This window comes from Cyprinus carpio, chromosome A18 (assembly GCF_018340385.1).
Source record: "Cyprinus carpio isolate SPL01 chromosome A18, ASM1834038v1, whole genome shotgun sequence".
NCBI classification, from domain to species: Eukaryota; Metazoa; Chordata; class Actinopteri; order Cypriniformes; family Cyprinidae; genus Cyprinus; species Cyprinus carpio.
The window spans coordinates 19285572-19304983 of NC_056589.1; the positions used below are offsets into that span (position 1 = coordinate 19285572).

At 37.3% G+C, this 19412-nt stretch overlaps 1 protein-coding gene and 2 pseudogenes across 5 annotated transcripts; 1 reads left to right on the forward strand and 2 right to left on the reverse strand.

Annotated features, from left to right (window-relative positions):
* Positions 1–1346: 1346 nt before the first annotated feature.
* LOC109110488 lies at positions 1347–5264 on the reverse strand (annotated as a pseudogene).
* A 3276-nt stretch (positions 5265–8540) lies between these two features.
* LOC122148587 (DENN domain-containing protein 11) lies at positions 8541–15899 on the forward strand. Of its 5 annotated transcripts, XM_042775278.1 has the most exons (11): positions 8542–9168; positions 9909–10008; positions 10537–10695; positions 11020–11176; positions 12011–12149; positions 12395–12526; positions 12751–12901; positions 13006–13074; positions 13904–14095; positions 14200–14249; positions 14441–15899. In XM_042775278.1, exons 1-10 carry the CDS (start codon positions 8790–8792, stop codon positions 14210–14212), a joined length of 1491 nt encoding a protein of 496 aa, XP_042631212.1. In that variant the 5' UTR covers positions 8542–8789; the 3' UTR covers positions 14213–14249; positions 14441–15899. The 5 variants fall into 5 exon arrangements, with proteins under 5 accessions (XP_042631209.1, XP_042631210.1, XP_042631212.1 ...); XM_042775275.1 differs by lacking the exon at positions 14200–14249 and having other exon boundaries at positions 8541–9168; XM_042775276.1 differs by lacking the exon at positions 14200–14249 and having other exon boundaries at positions 8541–9168; positions 14445–15899.
* Positions 15900–16106: 207 nt separating this feature from the next.
* LOC109109990 lies at positions 16107–18842 on the reverse strand (annotated as a pseudogene).
* Positions 18843–19412: the final 570 nt, after the last annotated feature.

The following is a 19412-nucleotide window of genomic DNA, read 5'->3' on the forward strand; positions in this document are numbered from 1 at the left end:
CGAACCAGCTAACTAGCTAGCAGCTGAGAATATTAACTGTTTAGGCTAGCTTACATTATTCAGTGATCATTAAGGATTGGGGTTGATTTTATACACGTTTAAATGACGTTTACAAGGGCCGTTCAAAATCTCCCATTTCTTAAAAAACCAATCATTTGTAAAAAAATGATCAGTTGTAAAAAAAAAAAAAAAAAAAAAGATTCTCAGATCAAAACAAAGAAAGATTAAACTAGTCCAAATTAATTTCTAGGGACAACACAAATGACACTTAGATGAAGCTCAGTGATTAACTTATGTTAATTAATTTAAAATAAAAAATTAAAATACCAGCCAGATGCAGAGCACTTCTGAACATTAATGTTAACTTTACAGGAAACAAGTCAAACCGAAGAAAGCGTGAAACTTTAGTCTATCTGGGTAAATATTACAGTAAACAAGTGAATGAATGTTTATATTTAAAAACATAGCACGAACTGTCGTAACAGAATCCACAGAAAATATACAACACTTGCGACTAGGCTACGATCTAGTAGCGAAAATACCAGTTAAGGTTATTTATTCTCCTTTGAGGTAAATGTTTAAAATCGTGTCTATATACGTGTCGACTGTACTTTACAGTGAAAGAACAAACAGTCGTTACTTACATAAACTTCAAGTCAAAACATCGCGTAATCGTGAAGCTTTGTAACTTAGCTCGATAAAAAAAACAAAACAACTGTTCTGCGACTCTTGAGAAGAATCCCCCGCCTTCCTGCGCGTCACAGATGACGCTGCGGAAAAAGAAGGCGTGGTCACAGACTAAGGAAACGCGAAAGCAACTAGAAACCAAGATGTTGTTCTCGCCGTTTACTTAAAGTGTAAAGGCATAAAAAAAAAACATATGTGCGACCTTTCTAAAGGTAGTCATTTCAGAGAATGACTCGGAAGGTTAAAATAAACCTTAATTTATGACGTGAACACGGCACGCGACTTTACCCTCGTTCTTTTACTTATCTTCACTGTAGGAGAGAGGGGTTTTTGGAAACGGAGTTCCCCTTCTGTTTGACTGCGCACGCTAGATAAGGAATACTGAGGAAAAGTTGGCTGAACTATTACAGCATCTACACTGGAATATGAGGGAGAGCAGTAAATAAACTTGAGCGTTCAGACTGAAACTGTTATTCCAAGGCCTCTGTTCTAGATAATATACAAATGTCTCCTAGAAGTGGGGCCTTGCTAGAGGTTTGCTGAGGTCCTTTGTTTGAGAATCACTGTACAAGGAAATCTAATCTGCTAGAATCACCCCTTGTTGTCAATATGAAAACATTACCTGACTGAAATCCAGTTGTTTCAATTGGTAAATCAAACAGCTTTACTCAGTTTACCATTTTAAAACTTTATTTACAATAAAAATGCACCAGTTATTTGACAAGATAAATGTGCCATTCAATAGTAGACCATACATATGCACTGATTCATGCCACAAATAAAACTATGTGCAATGGCGTGTTCAGGGTTAAGTCAAAAAGAGGACCAGAAGTTTCACCAGTGACAAATCTGACTATTGCATTCCAGAAATACAGTATGTATGTCTGTTGACACATGCAGTACATCACAAAGCCAGTGCTGGAATCAGTGCTAGTATCCAGGGAAACCAAAGCTCATGGAACGGACTGCACTTCTGCCCACAAGCTTCCTTCCAGCTCTTGGAAGAGGCCCTGGTTCGGTTGTGATGACTGCTGGGGTGAGGTAGCAGCCCGTTGGGCCTCCTTGAGTTCTCTAGAAGTAGAAATAAAGGCATGGAAACTTGAGACCTCTATAACATAAGTGATTAATCCAAAAAGGTAAATAATACAAGTGCTACTTTCTGAAATTGAGTACTAGAGAACAGTACATTGGGTTGTGTCAGTATTTTGTTGAACCACCTTTTGCTTTAATTTCAGCCTTTACTCTGTTGGAACTCTAACTTTGCAATATTCATTCACTCTTCTTTGCAGAACTGGTCAAGTTCAGTTAAATTTGATGGTGACAGTTAGTGGACTCAAGTCATTCCAAAGATTTTCAGTGGGGTTTAAGTCTGTGCTCTGACTAGGCCATGCAAGCTCAGTTTTGCTGTGTGCTTTGGGTCATTCTCATGTTGCAAGGTGAACTTTCTTCCCATTGACAACTTTCTGGCAGAGGACAGCAGATTTTTTTGGCCCCATCCATTTTTCTTTCTTTCCTGACAAGTGCTCCAGTCGCTGCTGCAGAGAAACACCCCATAACACGATATTACCACATCCATGCTTTACTGTAGGAATGCTGTTATTTGGATGGTGAGCTGTATTGGATTTCCACCAGACATTGTTTGGTGTTGAGGCCAAATAATTCAATTTTGGTCTCATCTTCCTCAATCTAAAATGTGCGTTTTAGCAAAGCTAAATGGACTGAAATGCTCCAGGAAAGCTCTTTTTATGCTGAGCTAATCACAGTTGAAAGTCAAAGGGATTTTTTTGTGTGCCACTGAGAAGCTGATTAATAAATCTGATTGAGTTTACAAGTCATTTTTAGATGGGAGTGATCCTTTTTCCAACTCGGTGAATCTGTGTTTTTATTTTTTCTGACATGTTGGTGTTATATCTTTCACTTGGATGTTATAAGTTGCACTGAGTAAATACAGCTGGATAAAACAAAAACTCTGTCCGTCTTCATTTCAGGCTGCAAAGCAATAAAATGTGATTATTTGAAAGGGGGTGATTCTTTTCTATATCCACTGCTAGATAACCCCTGCCTCACTGTTCCACAGCTGTTCTGAACTTCTCCACATTTAATTCCTTGCAAAGTTGTGCAGCCAGTTTGCCGGCCCTTTCCTTGAGTACATCATGCCGACACAACGCAGATGCAGATGGCCTTGTAGCAGGATCAGGATCTAACAGCGTCTGTCATAAACAAATATACTAATGTAATGAGAATTAGGTTTTTAATCTTGACCTCAGACACTGAATGTATGAATCCATTGAAAACAACTTCAAAACCACCAATACATTCACGAGAATTCTTCAGATACTACATTCATCAGCACTATCTGATAGTTGCTTTTATGCCCTCTGCTGGTGGAAAGCAAATTTATGCTTTTATTGGCAACACTGTGCACAATTGAGTAATATATGGTAAATATTAATTCTGAAATCTTTGATAAGTATTTAAAAATTGTAGAAAAAAAAAAACAACAACTGTACTTCTGATATTTAAATGGATTTTTTGGAGTTACTGACAACTATTTTGAACAACACAATACATACTCATTGGAAAAAATATAAAGTACAAAAGCTGTGGTACAGTTTTAAAGGGTATGAATATGCATAAATTGGGGGTAAATAAGGTATAAAGCTGCGCATTTTGAAAGGGTACTGCCCCAGTAACAGCTTTTGTACCTTTTTTCTGAGAGTGTAGCATTAAGTAAACTCTGATGATTCTTTAGAGAAATAAAAAATAAAAACATTAAACCATTACAGAGTGCAATAAACCATTACAAAGATGTGCTGCTTACTTAAACCTTTTTACCTTTTTATTTAAGATTTTTAAATCTTTAGAAGGTGTTTAAAGGGTGCTGGCTCCTGGGGCAGTCTAAATCACCTAAAGAACAAGATATTCATGATATCACATATATACAGATACTGTATATCCATCATTTTAGCAATGCAAGTCAAAATTACAAATAAAACGTCAATAATTAAATATGCTTTATTTTTTATATTTTGTAATTATCATTATTAGATCTAGTGATGCACAGAATTATTGGCAACTGAAAATATTTGTTTAAAACAACAACAAAGAAATTCTGGCAAAATGGTTTTGGAGTGCCAAAATCATTGACCGAAACAATGACATTTTGCCTGAAATATGATGAAGTTGCAGGACAACATGGGCAGCTAAGATCCATGTTAGAAATACATTCCGGGTTACTAAAGAGCGTTACAAAAAAGCGTCTGCTAAATGCATAAATTTAAAGACCCAAATATGTAATAATGACTGGCAAATCACTTATGCATTCAAGGGTTAAAAACATGGACAGGTAGGTAGATACCAATTTTATATACAACTCCAGAGGAGGGGCTTTCATCTTCTTCACTTTCTCTCTCTCCACCAGCACTCGAGTTGGGTCGACAGCAGATGAAAATATTACCTAAAAAGGATAGAAATTTAAACATGCGCCAGTCAAAAAGTCCAGTTCCACTGAGTGTTATAGGCATCTGAGAAACAATGAAATAGACACAGAGCTCACTGGGTTTAATGTTGAGATGCATCAGGCCTGAGCTGTGGATGTATTTGAGCCCCAAGGAGACCTGTAGGAGAAGATCCCTCAGCTCAGGAACACTGAGGATCTCTCCTTGCTCTCCCTTTTCAGTTATAGCATCATGGAGGCTACCACCTAGAAGACCAAAAAAGCTTGCGAGTTATTTCTCAAAGTAAAAACGGCCACAACTCCAATAAAAAAAAAATAAAAAAAACATGACCATCTACGTAGTTTTGTGATCTTCTGTCCTACCATCACAGAACTCAATTTGTTTAATCATATGGTCATCCTCAGCCCATGCAGAGTAGTATCGTACAACGTGAGGGTGATGGCCCAACACCGCATGGCATACACTTCCTTCAAGGCCACCTGCCTGAAGAGGGCAAAAAAAATATTATATTAATAATGTAAGATAATCTTATAGTCTAAGATTCATTGAACCTAACCATATATGTAATTGTCCTTTGAGTTTTTACATTTGGAAAACTGAGAATATTAAGCCCAGTGTGGCTGGCAGCGCTGACTCACTCATTGGCGGAGCCTGCAATTGGCCTGCGCGAGCGCTTGATGGCGTACATGCAACCATTCAACCTCTTCACACATCGATACACAGAACCAAACTCGCCCACACCGATGCAGCCCAGCTCTAAAAACTCACACTCAAAATGCGACAGCATATGGGCTGACACTGCTGGCCTCTGAAGGGCAACAGATGGGAGACCGTGTGAGAGAACACAGAGATTTGCCAAAGCTTTTGGTGGGATTATGAAGATTTATAAACCTACTACATAATAGACAAGGCTAAGCAATGGCCTTTAAAACCGTACCTTTGAGGGGAGGAAGAAATATTCACCCTCTGACGAGTTCTGAGTTTCTTAAGATCTGTAAAGTAATTCAATGTAAATCTAGTTCCTCAACAGGAGTTGCTTAAAGCAAAGATCTGTTAACTTTGTGCATCATCCTCACTCCTTTGGCTCTTCCTCTTGTGGTGTTCACTGTTCCTGCACATTGTCTCTGGTGTGAAAGGGTTAACGTTCACTGAGAGCACAGGATCAAAAGCAGTAGACAAACGAAGGAATCTTTGACTGCGACATGGCTTGCTGCTAGAGCAAGGGAGAGGAAGTCTGATGATATAAACAATTCTTTAAAGGGTCAAATGTATTGCTACTGCAAATCATACAGCAGATGGACAGCACATCAATGTTTACATGAAACTGAGGCACTGCAAGTCACAAAGCCAGAGTTTTTTCCAAGCAGCATACGGTATGGGAGAGGTAGGATTGGATGGGGAAACTGTGATACTCCTGGTGCGGTGGGACCTGTTTTTATACAGTCTATGGGAGTTAGTTATAGTATGGCAACTAACATGTAAATTAAACTAACATTGTAAATTAGCATTCTGGTCGATGCAATACCAATTGAGAGTGGGATGTTAGATGGATCAATTGTGATCTGCTAATGTTTTATTTTATTATTTTTTTAAACATAACATGTACTTAAAATTTGGACACACAAAAATATTAACATCATAAAGTTATGAGAGTAGTCTCTTTAGGTAGGCCTCAACGACAACGTCTGAGGATCTCATATGATTGTTGTGAGAAAAGCAAAACATTTACAGATTCTCTCAAAATATATATTACTTCCATTGTTTTATCATGCTGTTTTGAACAACCTAAAAGCAACTCCAACTTACCCTGAGATGAGCTCATAGGCCACCACGCTTGAACCTGGGGCGTCAACGTTAATGAGGTCCTTTGGTCCCCCCTTTCGGTCCTTTAACGATGGGCGGAGTGGCTCGACCCTTAATTAACTCCGCTAACTACTGTTAAATATTTTGGTTCATGCCTCGAATCTTTTGAATCTGTTCACTAAAGCCGCGTTTCCACCGCAGGAACTTTATCCAGGAACTAGGGACTTTGGGCTGGTACTCGGTGTGTTTCCAACCGCAGGAACTTTACCCAGGAACTAGGGACTTTGGGCCGGTACTCGGCGTGTTTCCACCGCAGGAACCAGGAACTAAATAATGTTCCGGGTAAAAAAAATGCCCCTCAGAAAGTCCCTGCTGGCGAGGTAGTACTTTTTCAAAGTTCCCGAACTTAAGGGGGCGGGACTTGGGCGCTGAGCATGCTGATTGGTTGAGTTCACGCAGCGCTGTGATTTCAACCACCATTTATTCGGATCATTTTCAAAATATTACTGTTATTGTGTCGTGAAATGTAATTTTAAAAGTATTTCAGGCGAGAATGTAGTTTTTTAAAACTCAAATCTGCGGTTTATTTAGAAAGACAGCGCCTATTTAAAAATGTCTTTCGCCGATTTCGGAGACGGTCAGCTCCACGCGATCAGCGGGGGCTCAGTGCTCATGTATCCGTGGAGAGCAGCCTCACCTCGGCTAGTCCTTCTGACATTTGCCGCTGGCTCTGATGTCTCTTTAGTGGTTAAACATAAAATATAATTCGTTTTGGGTAAATCTAACAGGTAATCTTTGGTCTGTATTCAATTGACCTATATGTTATAGTGAAAATAAAAAGAAGCAATTGATATAATATTTCCACACAGTGCCGGCGCTGTGGTGGGGCATTCGAGGGCGTGCCCCCCCATAGCGGTCATTGATTGGCGTGGCCCAAAAAAAAAATCCCTTTTAGTTATTATAAAATGTTCAAACTGTACAAACTAAAGTAATAAAATAAAAGAATGGGGAAAATGCATAATTTTGGTTGCTCATGGCACGTTACTAGGCTACTTATTGGTCGCCGAGTAAACTTGTTACATTTGATTCAGCGCGCGCGCAAAATCCATTTCAAGTTGAAGAACAGTTTGTCCTGAAGCTAATTATAAAAAAAAAAAAACACACAGGTGAATTGTTGTGAATGTTTGTGGGTTCTAGATGTGTTTTTATACTTGTTCATTTAAATAAACTGTTGGGAGGTGTGTAACCCAGGTTAAAACCAAGCACACAGAAAATAGTTTATTTATTTTGTTTAGAAAATGAGTCTTGAACCCTAAGAAAAACGGTGGTTTAGAAAGAAATTACGGTTTATTTGTGAAACACTGAGTATTTTCTGTATTTTATTTTTTCCATTTCCTGTATTTTCTTTTCTTTTATCTATTCTCAACAGGGAATTTGCATCTACGCAAATAAAACTACTTTATTTAAATGTTCGTGTCTTATTATCCTTAGCTCTGCAAATTTTTAGAGTGTTTAAGCAACAGCGTGTCCAACTCGTTTTATTAAGAAAAAAAGCCCCAGAAATCACAAAACACTTTGTATCACTTTTTGTTTTGCCCGTTTTTCAAAGCTTCAAACTGATTCAGTATTTTTGTCGTAATTCTAAATGGTATAAAAAATGGACTAAGTGTAGGCCAATTTTAAAATATATATAATTATTATTATTTGTCTGTCCCTGTTCTGTGTTTTAGGCTATCTATGTAAGCCTATGCTCTTAATTATGCAAGTTATAAATATCGCCCCCAAAAATGTACACCATGTAAGCCGAGAATGTGGTCCCATCCACGTCACCTTTACAAAATCATGTTTTCTGAACTCTCCTAACAATCGTTCTGTGAAATTCAAGACTAAAAAAATTATATAATGTAGATGTGATTGGACGAAAGAGATGTCTATATTTAGTGGGGCAAAACACAGCAAATTTCGTCTTCTGTTCCTTTAAAACCCAAAGTAGGTTCAACCATGAAACAGCAGCGTCCACACCAACACACTATAACGCTAGTTTGGAACAGCCCAGCTCCGTCAACATACTATATAGATCTTTCAGCCTTTAGTTCTGGATTTCCATGCTTATGATGTGCCACAGCGTCCAAATATTAATATCAAACGACAGTGCAGCTTCAAACGATTTTATCAGACTGATTTAAACCGCGCTTCAGAAAATACAAAACTAAAAACAACAAAAAACAAAAAACCTATATACAAAAATAGTCAGTCTTTGAATGCAGTAAAGTGGTCACGCGCTTCAGAAAAGATCCAACTTGAAACACCACTAATCATCAAACCTTTATAGACAAAGAAATACATTATCGATATATTATTCGCCCCAGAAATCATTATTAAACATCCAAAAAAAAACACAAAAAAAGCTTAATTTGTGATTTCTAAGCAGGAATTCTGGCTGTCAGGGAGAGTAGAGTCGTCACTCGTCAGCATATGATTTCTAAGCAGGAATTCTGGCTGTCAGGGAGAGTAGAGTCGTCACTCGTCAGCATATTTATTTTTGGGTAACGTACTGCGCAAACAGACAACATTACAGTGTATTTATTTTTCGGGTGGGAGGAGGTTGAACTTGATACCAATGACCCTTTAGCATCACGTGAGCGGAAGTCTGTGACATCATCAAAACAGAGTACGCCTGGGTAGCGTCTGTTACCCTGACTGGATAACTACATTTAGGGACCGTTTGGAGCGCAAGCGCTATGTTCCGTTTCATGCGTGGCGTTTGTCGTTTTGTCTGACTGTTCGGTATCGAGTGCGACGACTTTGTTTATTTCCTCGATAGGCAATATCGTTATAAGTATGGTGGAGCAGTCGGATCGCGCTCCGCTGCTGGACTGGGAGGAGGTTCCCCCGGCCGAACTCGTCCCAGCGGCTCCATCACCGGAGACTGAGGATTCAATACATTCCGGTCTGTCTAGTTACCCGACCGAGGGCGGTGTACGGGCAGATATCTCCCTGAACACAAGCCCGGCGAGACCGAACAGTGTAACAGCTGTTTCAGGTGAAAGTGCACATTCTCCCCATAAACACAGCGGCCCGGGAGGAGATGCTTCCGCCACTGACGAAGAGGGAGACTGCGCCTTTCACGGACTGTCCGTCAGGGATCGGAGGGTCACAGGATGGGAAGAAAAAGACCAAATTGTTGCAGTGTTTGTTGTGACTTTCGACACAAGATCGGGTGAGGTCAAATACTGTAAAATGGCTGATTGAGGTAAAATTGTAAATGTGGCAGTCACAAATAATGACCGAGATGATGATGAAAAGAAGAACTCTAGTTAAAAACATTCATAAATATCATAAATACAATAATTACAATCACAAACATTTCATAAAGCGAATAAATACAAAATCAACAAAACTAATAAAACGTACAAAAATATATTTTTTTTTTTTTTTTTTTAAATATATGCAATACATGTTGAATAATATAATGCAAATCGAATAAATAATATTTGTATTAGTAATATTGTTTTCTTTGCTGTTCATTCTTTTTAAAAAATAATTTTAATGAAAGATTATGCTGACTACTCCTTTTTTGACTTTTTACGAGATTTTTCTCTTTATTACAATATTCAAACATTTACAAGGCTACTTGTTTTTACACATAATATCAATAATAAATCTTAATTCAGAACTTAAAACAAATTCACTATAGAAGTGTACATATTTTTCCCCACATGGGAGGTTGTTTTGTCATATCACATGTAAGAAAATGAATATACTATGAAGTGAGAGTTGTATGAAGTCATACAGCTGACTGCTGCGCTGTTTTTAAGACTTCCTCTTTTTTTCCAAAAGGAGTTTAGCGGAAAAAGGCATTTAGAGAGTTTTTGTGTTATTCTGCAGACACTGTTTGATTAAAACCTGGTGCAACAGCTTCACAATTGTTTACATAATCCCACATTGTGTCTTTTACAGGGAACATGATAGAATGGTGCCTACCTCAAGATGTGAATCTGGAGGGAGTAGAGTTCAAGTCTATGGCAAGTGGCTCTCATCGGATCTCAAGTGACTTCATGTGAGAATCCCTTTCATAAATGCCACTGGAAATATAAGAGACAGGGCATTTGTAACATTTTGCTTAATAATGCATATCTATACTATAGACCTACCCTCCATTATTTGGAATAAACATTTTGGTTTAATTGGGCTAAAATTAGAAAACTGTAGTACTACTATTACTACTATCTCACACACACACACACACACACACACACACACACACACACACACACACACTATATATATATATCACATAAACTTTTATCGAACAATCTAGAGATGGAATAAATGTTTTGAATCCAGATATTGACCATGACAAAAAATGAAGTGAATTTTGTGTTGTAGTTGTGTGCCTACCCCCCCCATCCTGTTACGTAAGATTCAACCAGTTGTTTTGTTTTCTAATGAGTAATTTATTCAAGATACTTTGTAATCATGAGGCAGACTGTTTGATTAGTAGTTGCGTATTTTCATCCAAACATGTTCATTTTGTGTGTATGTATATAGATTAATCCAGATTAAATGTGCTTGTCTGATTTTGTAGATATTTTCGTAAAGGCTGTTACTTCGGACTAGCGTGCTTTGCCAACATGCCTGTGGAGAGTGAGCTGGAACGAGGAGCTCGGATGAAATCTGTAGGGATTTTGTCTCCTTCTTACACACTGCTATACCGTTACATGCACTTCCTGGAAAACCAAGTCCGGTAAGTGTATGCTTGCTTCACATTTTACCTTGTTATGTCTCTTTCTCTTACTCTTTTGCATGCATCATTTCTATTTTAAGATGTCGTTATGTATTAACATAAGCTCTGAGTTGCATGCAATGTGACATGGAATTTGTTTAATTTGGAATCACTTTTCATCTCTTCTTCAGTCAAGGGAGTAATATGCAGCATGCAAAATTGTAATATAAAGTCAACTGTGTTAAAATATCTGTTGCTTAATGTCTGCATCTAAATAAAGCAACTTCCTGTTAAGTGCAGTGCATTTTATGACAACACCAACAGCCTGCACATGCTTTCTTGCAGGCACCAGTTGCAGTGTCCAGGTCAGTACTCTCCACTGGAAGCTTTCTACGAGGATAAAAAGGCAGTGTTGCCCTCGGGAGGGAACGGTTTGGTAACAGCCTGCCCGACCAGTGTTCTTGGGCCTATAGTCAACCGCTGCATGCATCCAGAGATGAAGGTTTGAAGATATAACCCAGCATTATCTGTCACTAATCAAAGCTTCAGCTTTTTGAAGGAGTTCTATTCAATATGTTTTTATGACAGTAGTATTTGATAATTAGATTTTTTTTTTTTAGAGTCTGAAGAAATCTAGCCCAGGCCATTCAGGGAATTTCATGTTACTGATTAACCAGGGTGCAGCACCTCCTAGCAGCATTTAAAGCATGGGAGAGTTCAGTTTTGTGAAAACAGAAAACACTATTGTGAGACAAATTCCTCTGTCTACAAACCACAAGATCCTTTATTGTTAAAGAAGGATTTCATATGAGGAGACACTCTTGTTGAAAAATATGCTGTGCTCAGAACTAGAGTTGGATATGATATTTGTTAAATGAAGCCTTTTAAATTTAGTTTTGAAGATGCACTTTCTAAATCCATGTTTATGATTTTTATATTCATAGTTACATACAGTTGCTGGCAAATACAATTAAAAATGTAATGATATCCAGTAATAAATATACAAACAAATAAAAATATTTGCTTAAATTTCACAAAATTTGAAAATTTAAATTGTAATTTGAACTTTAAATAAATGCATTTTGAATTTACAAACCTGTCAGGGGATTTAAAAAAATAAGACTAGATTGATTGACCACTTTTATTAATCAGCTAAGCGGCTATGATAAAAATTATTTTATTATTCATCATTTTCTTTATGATATAAAAGCTGACATGTTTTTCTTAGAAACTTTAAGAGCCCGTATAATATATGTGATGTGTCTGTCTGTCATTTAATAAGAGCTCAGAAGCACAAATCATGCCCCTTTTCTGTTCTCTGTCCACCTCCGATCAGATCACACACCCGGCTGGCTGCATGTCCCAGTTCATCCGCTTCTTTGGAGAGCAGATCATGGTGCTTTGGAAGTTTGCTTTGCTCAGGAAACGCATCCTCATTTTCTCTCCTCCCCCTGTCGGTGTGGTCTGCTATCGGGGTGAGAGCGGAAACCCATTTACATGCACATGGCTGTACTAACCTCTCTGCAGATTTTCCATAGCAAATTAAAGATAGCTTGAGAATCCAGTGATAAAGATCATGTACATACTCTTGTCCATGTCTTGGCATTGTCATTGATTTGTGCATTTTTATAGTCTACAGCTATAGGAAATAAGATCTGAGTGTTTTTACATTATAACTCATGGTTGTTTTGGTACTATGTTTTTGCTTGGGATCTTTTAGTATACTGTTGCTGCTGCCTTGCTAATGTGTCCATTCCTGGGATGGGCGTGTCTGCTCCGGAGTTCCGCCCCTTCTTCTACATCAATGTTGCTGACATTGCTACTCTTGAGACTGAAGTGTCTTATGTGGCCTGTAAGTGTCTCAGTCAAGAGGAGGACTAAAGTTGGAGGCAAAATTCATAATTCCACAGACACAACAGGGTTTAACCTTTGTAAACAAATGTCCAAAATGATTGTAGCTCTTGGTAGCGGGTTTAGGAAATAAGAACCTTTACTTCCAACATAAGTATTAGCTGGTAAATTAGTAAGAGTGTAACCCAGTAAGAATAAATCAGTGATTCTTATTTGGGTTCTCAGGTACAACAGAGAAGATATTTGAGGAAAAGAAGGAGCTGTATGATGTATACATTGACAATCAGAATGTAAAGACACACAGAGAGAGCCTCCAGCCTCTGCTTAGACTCAACAGTGCAGACCGAGAGAAGTATCGCAAGCTCTGTGAGCAAAGGTACCTAGGCGTTTTAAAATCAAGGCATATGAGGAAAATATAAAAAAAAAAAATCTAAAAACATATTGTTCCACAGGCATATGATGATGTTGATATCATTGCAGGCAGTTGCTGCTGTACTCTCAGGAGGTGGATGGAGACTGCACATCTAATGAGGAAGACCTCTTCATTTTGTATGTGATGGAAATACACACCTCAGCACAATGATAGAAGTTTATCACATCTGCAGATTTTAATGAGACAGAGTGTTTGGAAGAACACAATACACTTTTTGTGAAAATAGTTTAACTTTCTTTAACCCTGATTAAGCTATACATATATATATATATATATATATATATATATATATAATATATATATATATATATATATATATATATATTGTTGGGAAATTGATACTATATTTTGTGGATAATAAATTTCATTACAGTTCAAAAGTTTGGGATAAGTTTTTTTTTTTTTTTTAAGCTCTCATGAGCATAAAAATTCAATAAAAATGGTAAGATTGTGAAATATTATTAAAATGTAAAATGACTGTTTTCTATTTTAATATGTTTTAAAATGTAATTTGTTCCTGGGATGACAAAGCAGAATTTTAATCAGCAGTCATTAAACAAAGACCTGCATTCTGGCCCTAAACGCACATTTTCAAAGGAGAATAACTGACTGTAGCATTGTTTTTCAGATAAACAAGTATGTTAACTTAGCATGTTTCTTAAATATCTGCAAACACATTATGGTATTTTTATGCTTTAGTAGAGTCAAAATTTTACATCCAGCACCTTTAAAACAAATGTGTTACTAATATAAATTCCAAAATTTCGTAAGTGTCTAATATAATATAAATATATCTATGAAGCCCTCAGTATTTTTGACGTGTCTGTTTTTTTTATTTTATTGTATTATTTTTGTGTGTGTGTGTTTTGTTATGCAAACCAATGGGAAATTACTGTTTATATTGTTGTAATTAATCTGTGTGGAATTTCCCCGTTTGTGATCCAGGTTCTTCATGGAGCAAAACAACAGAATCTTCCAGACCCTGTCTGAGGTGGCAGGGAGCGCCGATCCTACCCTGAGTGCTGAACATGTGAGAGCCATGGGGCTGGATCCTCAGAGTGACCGCGGTTTTCTCGTCGACCTGCTGGAAATATATGCCATTGATGTCATGCTGGTTATCGACAACCCCTGCTGCCCGTAAGACTCTCCGCCTCTGCCGCTCATTTTCTTTGAGGGCTACAACACACTGCCTACTGATTACCTGCTTTCTTTTCTCTCTTTCTCTGGCTTGGCTATCTCAGGAGCCATTCCTGACCCTTCTGGACCGCACTGACACTGCCAACACCAAAAGGTGCACTCTGCAGCCACTCAATCCAGTGATGTCTTTCTGCTTGTCTGTCTATCTATGTGCTTCGTATCCTTCAAGCCATCTTGGATTTCTACTCGACTCTGCCCAAGCTTGTTTCCAAAACATGATGATCTCTGTGCCTCTCTCTACTGCTTTTTATTGTGTGGTCTTCAGTTGTGACTTTGTTCTTCTAGCCAGTGCTGTCCGGAGGAACTGATGTGAATATAAATCTGCTTCACTTGAACACCAGAGAATTGGAAAACCAGTCCATCAACAGAGCAACTCTCACTTCCACAATGGAGCCACATGTTTTTTCTGGTAACAACGGTTTGGTGAAGCCTGCTTTGAATGTCATATCTGTATTTCTAAAACTCTTATGGATGTTGCATTATATTACACACAGTACTGTGATGATTAAGATTTTCACAATCTATGCCACATTTTTTGAACTTAATCACGTACATGTGAACAGTCAATTCAATTTGGGAAAAAACGGACATCATTCACTGTGCTTGTTGTGTTATTTGTGATCTATTGTGCATGGACAAATAGACACAATCAGTTTTGCTACTGTAGTTATGAACAGAGCTTATTGATGTATATGAATGGGAAAGAACAACAGTGTAGAAGGTTCTCACTCATTCTTATTTCACTACCCAAATGTAAGCTGATGAATGTGACTATCATTTCAATGCTGTCTATGCTGTTTTTACACCCACTAAACGGGTATCATTGTGCTAAAACAGGCCTTTAATCACTATCACTGTTGGTATTGAATGTAAATTATACATTTAATGCACAGTCTGAAGCACATGATTTATACAGATGCAGAAATGTTACATTCAGCTTTTTGAGTCCCTTCATTTGCTCTAAAGAAATGAATGTGATTCTATTCCGGTCTGTCATCAGTGAATGCTCCTGATTAATACTTGTTAAAGACTTTGAATATGTATATACTGGGGTTTCTTATTTAAATGTATTCGGGTTGATCATTTCTGGATAACAGCAGCAAACTGGCCTCACAAAGCCGATTGATTGTGGTTTTGTGTGCATTTATATGTTCATCCTGAGAAAACCCTAACTGGAAACTTAATTATTCAAATTATTCATAAAGCTGCATTAATATAAAAAGAAATTTAAAAGAAAATCTAAATGGAAAGGTGACCTTTTGAGTTTACAGTTTCTGTTCATCTAATTTTCAATCTTCTAATAAAATAATGCATAGTGATAATTGATTTCTTGGGAATGAGTGCAGGCACTCAGGTTTGTCACAGTTTGATGAAGTTCTTTAAATTATAATAATTCAAATATTTAAATGAACATGAAATAATATAAACTAGATTTGATTAAATGTGAATTTTGTTTTTACATTTCTTATCTGTCAGAGAACGTTCTGTATTCTAAATCTTTCAAACCATCCTCTTGTAGGATGTTGGTTGGTTATTTAGTGTCCTATTGTAAATGAATGGAGAATGTATATTATTGTACAGGTTGAATTGTTTGGTATTGTGTATGTGCGATGTTTTTTGTGAGTTATTTAAGTGTTGCACAAATCTTTGTCACAGTAACAAGCTAAAGGAATGTTGAGTTTTACTCTACTGGTATCACAAAGCACTAATCTAATGCCTCTTTCTTACACACCACACACACAGATACAAAAAAAAACAACATGTCTCTTTTTTTAAAAAAACCAATTCTTATTAACCACCCCCCTTTTTGAAATAAATGGTTCCTTCTTTTCTATCACATGCTTTGTTTGTGGAGTATTGGGGGGTTGTTCTGAGAAAAACAAAATGAAACACTGGGATACCTAAAGGAAGCTACAAGATTATCACAAATGCATTGGAAAGTCTTTAAAAGTAAGCAAAATAAGAAATTGATAGACTTTTATTGTTGGTCCTTATCTGGTCAGACACTTACAGTATCATGTATTGCTTTGAGTTTCTTAAGCAAGTTCTTGAGCAATCTTTTCAATCTTCATTATAATATTAAGTTTTTGAAAAACAAAACTAAAACAACAACAAACCCTTAAAAGTGTGTGCTTGTAATAAGTTGTTAACCTCATACATGCTGTTGAAAAACCATCAAAATGACACAATTTAACTGCTTTTCATTAAGGTCCACAGAACACAAATTGTTCAGTTGGAGTATGGTGACCTTTATGACAACTCAGTGTTCATTTGACTTCACTTTTAGGTGTAACCGGTATGTTTTCTGGTTTTGTCAGCCTCCTCTCCACACGTTTACACAACCATCATCTCGGCACTGTTAGCACTGAGCCTGTGCAAGCTGCTCTCTGCACTCTGCACTGCAAAAGAACCACAGTTTCCGTGGCAACAGTCTCACTTCCACAGACATTGCCTCATATTCCTCATTGTCAGTGTCATAAAAGCTGGCGCCCTCCTGTGTACAGGAGAAGAAAAGCAATAGATGAGAGCAGCTGCAAAACAGCCTAGATCAAGGGTGTCCAAACTTGGCCTGGGAGGGCCACTGTCCTGCCTTGAAGTTTTTAGCATGCCTACGAAGACCTTGATTATCTGGTTCAGGTGTGTTTAATTAGGGTTGGCGCTAAACTCTGCAGGACACCGGCCGTCCAGGACTGAGTTTGGACCCCTGGCTTAGATCAATGGATGATTACATAGAAATCAGTTCCAAAAGTTGAGACTGAGATAAGCAGCACAGGCTTCTGTCTGCAAAGCATTTTCTACAGACTCCATCGGGTTCAATGCTTTCTTAGTTCTGTATGACATTATTATTATTTTATACCAAAAAGATCTAATTGCAAATTAAATAAAATAAAAATGTAATTGTTAAACAATCAAAATACAACACTTAATATAACATTTAATCTATTACAAAGTGCTTATACTATTTATTCATTTAAATAAATGTAAGTTATTTAGGTCATAGATGTTCAGCAGACAAAAAAGTGCAACAGATTCAACGAAGTAAACTTTCCATTTCTCCTTTCAAAAGCAGTTTTGTGAATGACACTCACCCCTCAGTGATGAACTGACCAGCTGTGAGGGAGTCCGGGTCCAGAGTTATCAGCATAGAATCAGCCTCACGCTGAAGACAGTAGATGACACCAAATTGGGATGAAACCTATTACATTTACATTCCCATAAAAAGCAACTATTCAGTCATTACTCACTCTTTTGACAGGGTTCTTACTGTTTGTACTAACTGTAAGCTCCAATGTGGAAAAATCTTTGTTCTCCCATAGCTCTGGCTTAGGCTCTTTCGGTGGCTCTACCAACAGAAAAGGAATTAAACATGAATTAAAATGTTAAACATCCACTAGGCTCAGCCTCAGATGTCACACCCATGAACTGTTGGTTGAAAGTCTAATGCATCAGGCACACAAACTGAGAAACACTTCGGGAGTGATTGGTTTAAGTCCTTGGCAAATTAAATATGGCATGGAGTCCAGAAACTCTGCCGTCAGTCTAGACTCTAGAGGTCTGAATATGCAAGACCAGACATCAACTAGATCTTGCCCTGGTTTATTGCTTAACAATAAGTCTGAACCTGCTTATTAAAATTAGCATACTAATATCCATAAGATATATTCTATATAATTAAATATCTGTAAAAGAGATAACCTTGAATACCTTGTACAGTAGGATTCAAGTAGTTCTTGAGTCTGTGGTAGATGCGGTTGAGGAGGTTCGGCCCGGGTGGTATTTCAGTGTGAAGGTCATGTGGACGAGGTACAGGAGCCAGATAGGAGAGGGAGGTCTGGTGAGTCTGTGGCCACTGCTGTCGGAGAGAAGATATTGTGGTCAATCCAATATTAACTCAAATGAATGCCTCTATGATGCAACTGAACTATCAATGTGCAATGAAGGACTCCTTTAAATGCAATGCAAAAAGCAGCACTCACCTTAAGGCCACTAAACCAATGTGCTGCTCTCGTTTTCAAGAGGCCGAGGTACCAATAACTTAAAAGAAAAATTCACATTAGAAATACATATTTGCATTTTGTATTTATGCTGTGGAAAAAAATAAATATTATAAGCTTACTTGCTAATAGAACAAGTGACATCTCTGAATGCACCCCAAAGTAAGCCTAACAAAGCAAACACTGGCTGCCTAGTCTCACTCTAAAAACAGAAATTACACAATCAAATTTGTGTGAAAGAAAAAAATTCAATATAGTAGATAAATCTTAATGATTTCTTATTCAAAATGCCTATCAAATTTACCTTTTTCTGCAGAACATCCAGTGGAACAGTTTCTCCTTTCAGTATTGACAGGGTTGCTGAGATAACGTGCCTGAAAAACCAGAAACATCTACAGTAATTACATCTGATCACAACACACGTTTCTACATTTTAGCAAAAAAGTGAAGTCATGAAACCTACTGTACTTTATTGTTAGAAACTAGATGTAGACTCTGACTCAGAGAGTTACTGCAACCTCATCAGCTCTGCGCAGAAGACCAGTTATCACTTATGTGAAATATGACACATAAAAACATTTAAATAGGCACAAGTTGTCATTTTTCAATAATCCCATTTTATGAAGATATTTTTGTACCTCCTGTAATGTCCCATCACCACCAGCAATGATCAGCATATCTGTTTGATCCATCAATTCCATGAGCCGTCACAATTTGACCTCCATACCAGCCAAGTGTAAAATGGGAGCTGCATTCTTTTCAAACACATGATTGGCCTTTCTGCAGAGAAAATATAACTGTGATAACACAAACAAACTCACATAGCTAAAAAAAAGATGATTTATGGCACAGCGAGGGCCATGTGTATAATCATACCCTTTACAGGCAGCAGGATTCAGAAAGACTGTGGCTTTCTTGAGATGCTCCTGAGATGACCAAATGCCTGAAAATAATGTACAATATATTTAATATATAAAATTGTTGAAAAAAACTTAATTTAAACTAGTTACTAAAGCACAAGTTATCATTTTCATTTTAACTTAATGTACCAAAATAACTAAAACTGAAATAAAAATGGAAAAAAAAATTAACAAATATTAAAACGAAAATATATATATATAAAAAAAACAAAATATTTCTTACACTGGCCTCACATTGTCAATGTAAAAAAAAGTACTAGAATTAAGCAAATGAGTTTGTAGAAAGACAGACAGACAGACAGACAGACAGACAGACAGATAGATAGACAGATAGACAGATAG

Bases quoted from the DNA above. Each gene is read 5' to 3' on its own strand.
- LOC122148587 (XM_042775275.1), top strand. From the start codon at position 8,790: ATGGTGGAGCAGTCGGATCGCGCTCCGCTGCTGGACTGGGAGGAGGTT. The intron at 11,177-12,010 runs GTTTGAAGATAT...ACCTCCGATCAG, and splicing joins GCATGCATCCAGAGATGAAG to ATCACACACCCGGCTGGCTG. The intron at 14,096-14,440 runs GTAAGACTCTCC...TTGTTCTTCTAG, and splicing joins ATCGACAACCCCTGCTGCCC to CCAGTGCTGTCCGGAGGAAC.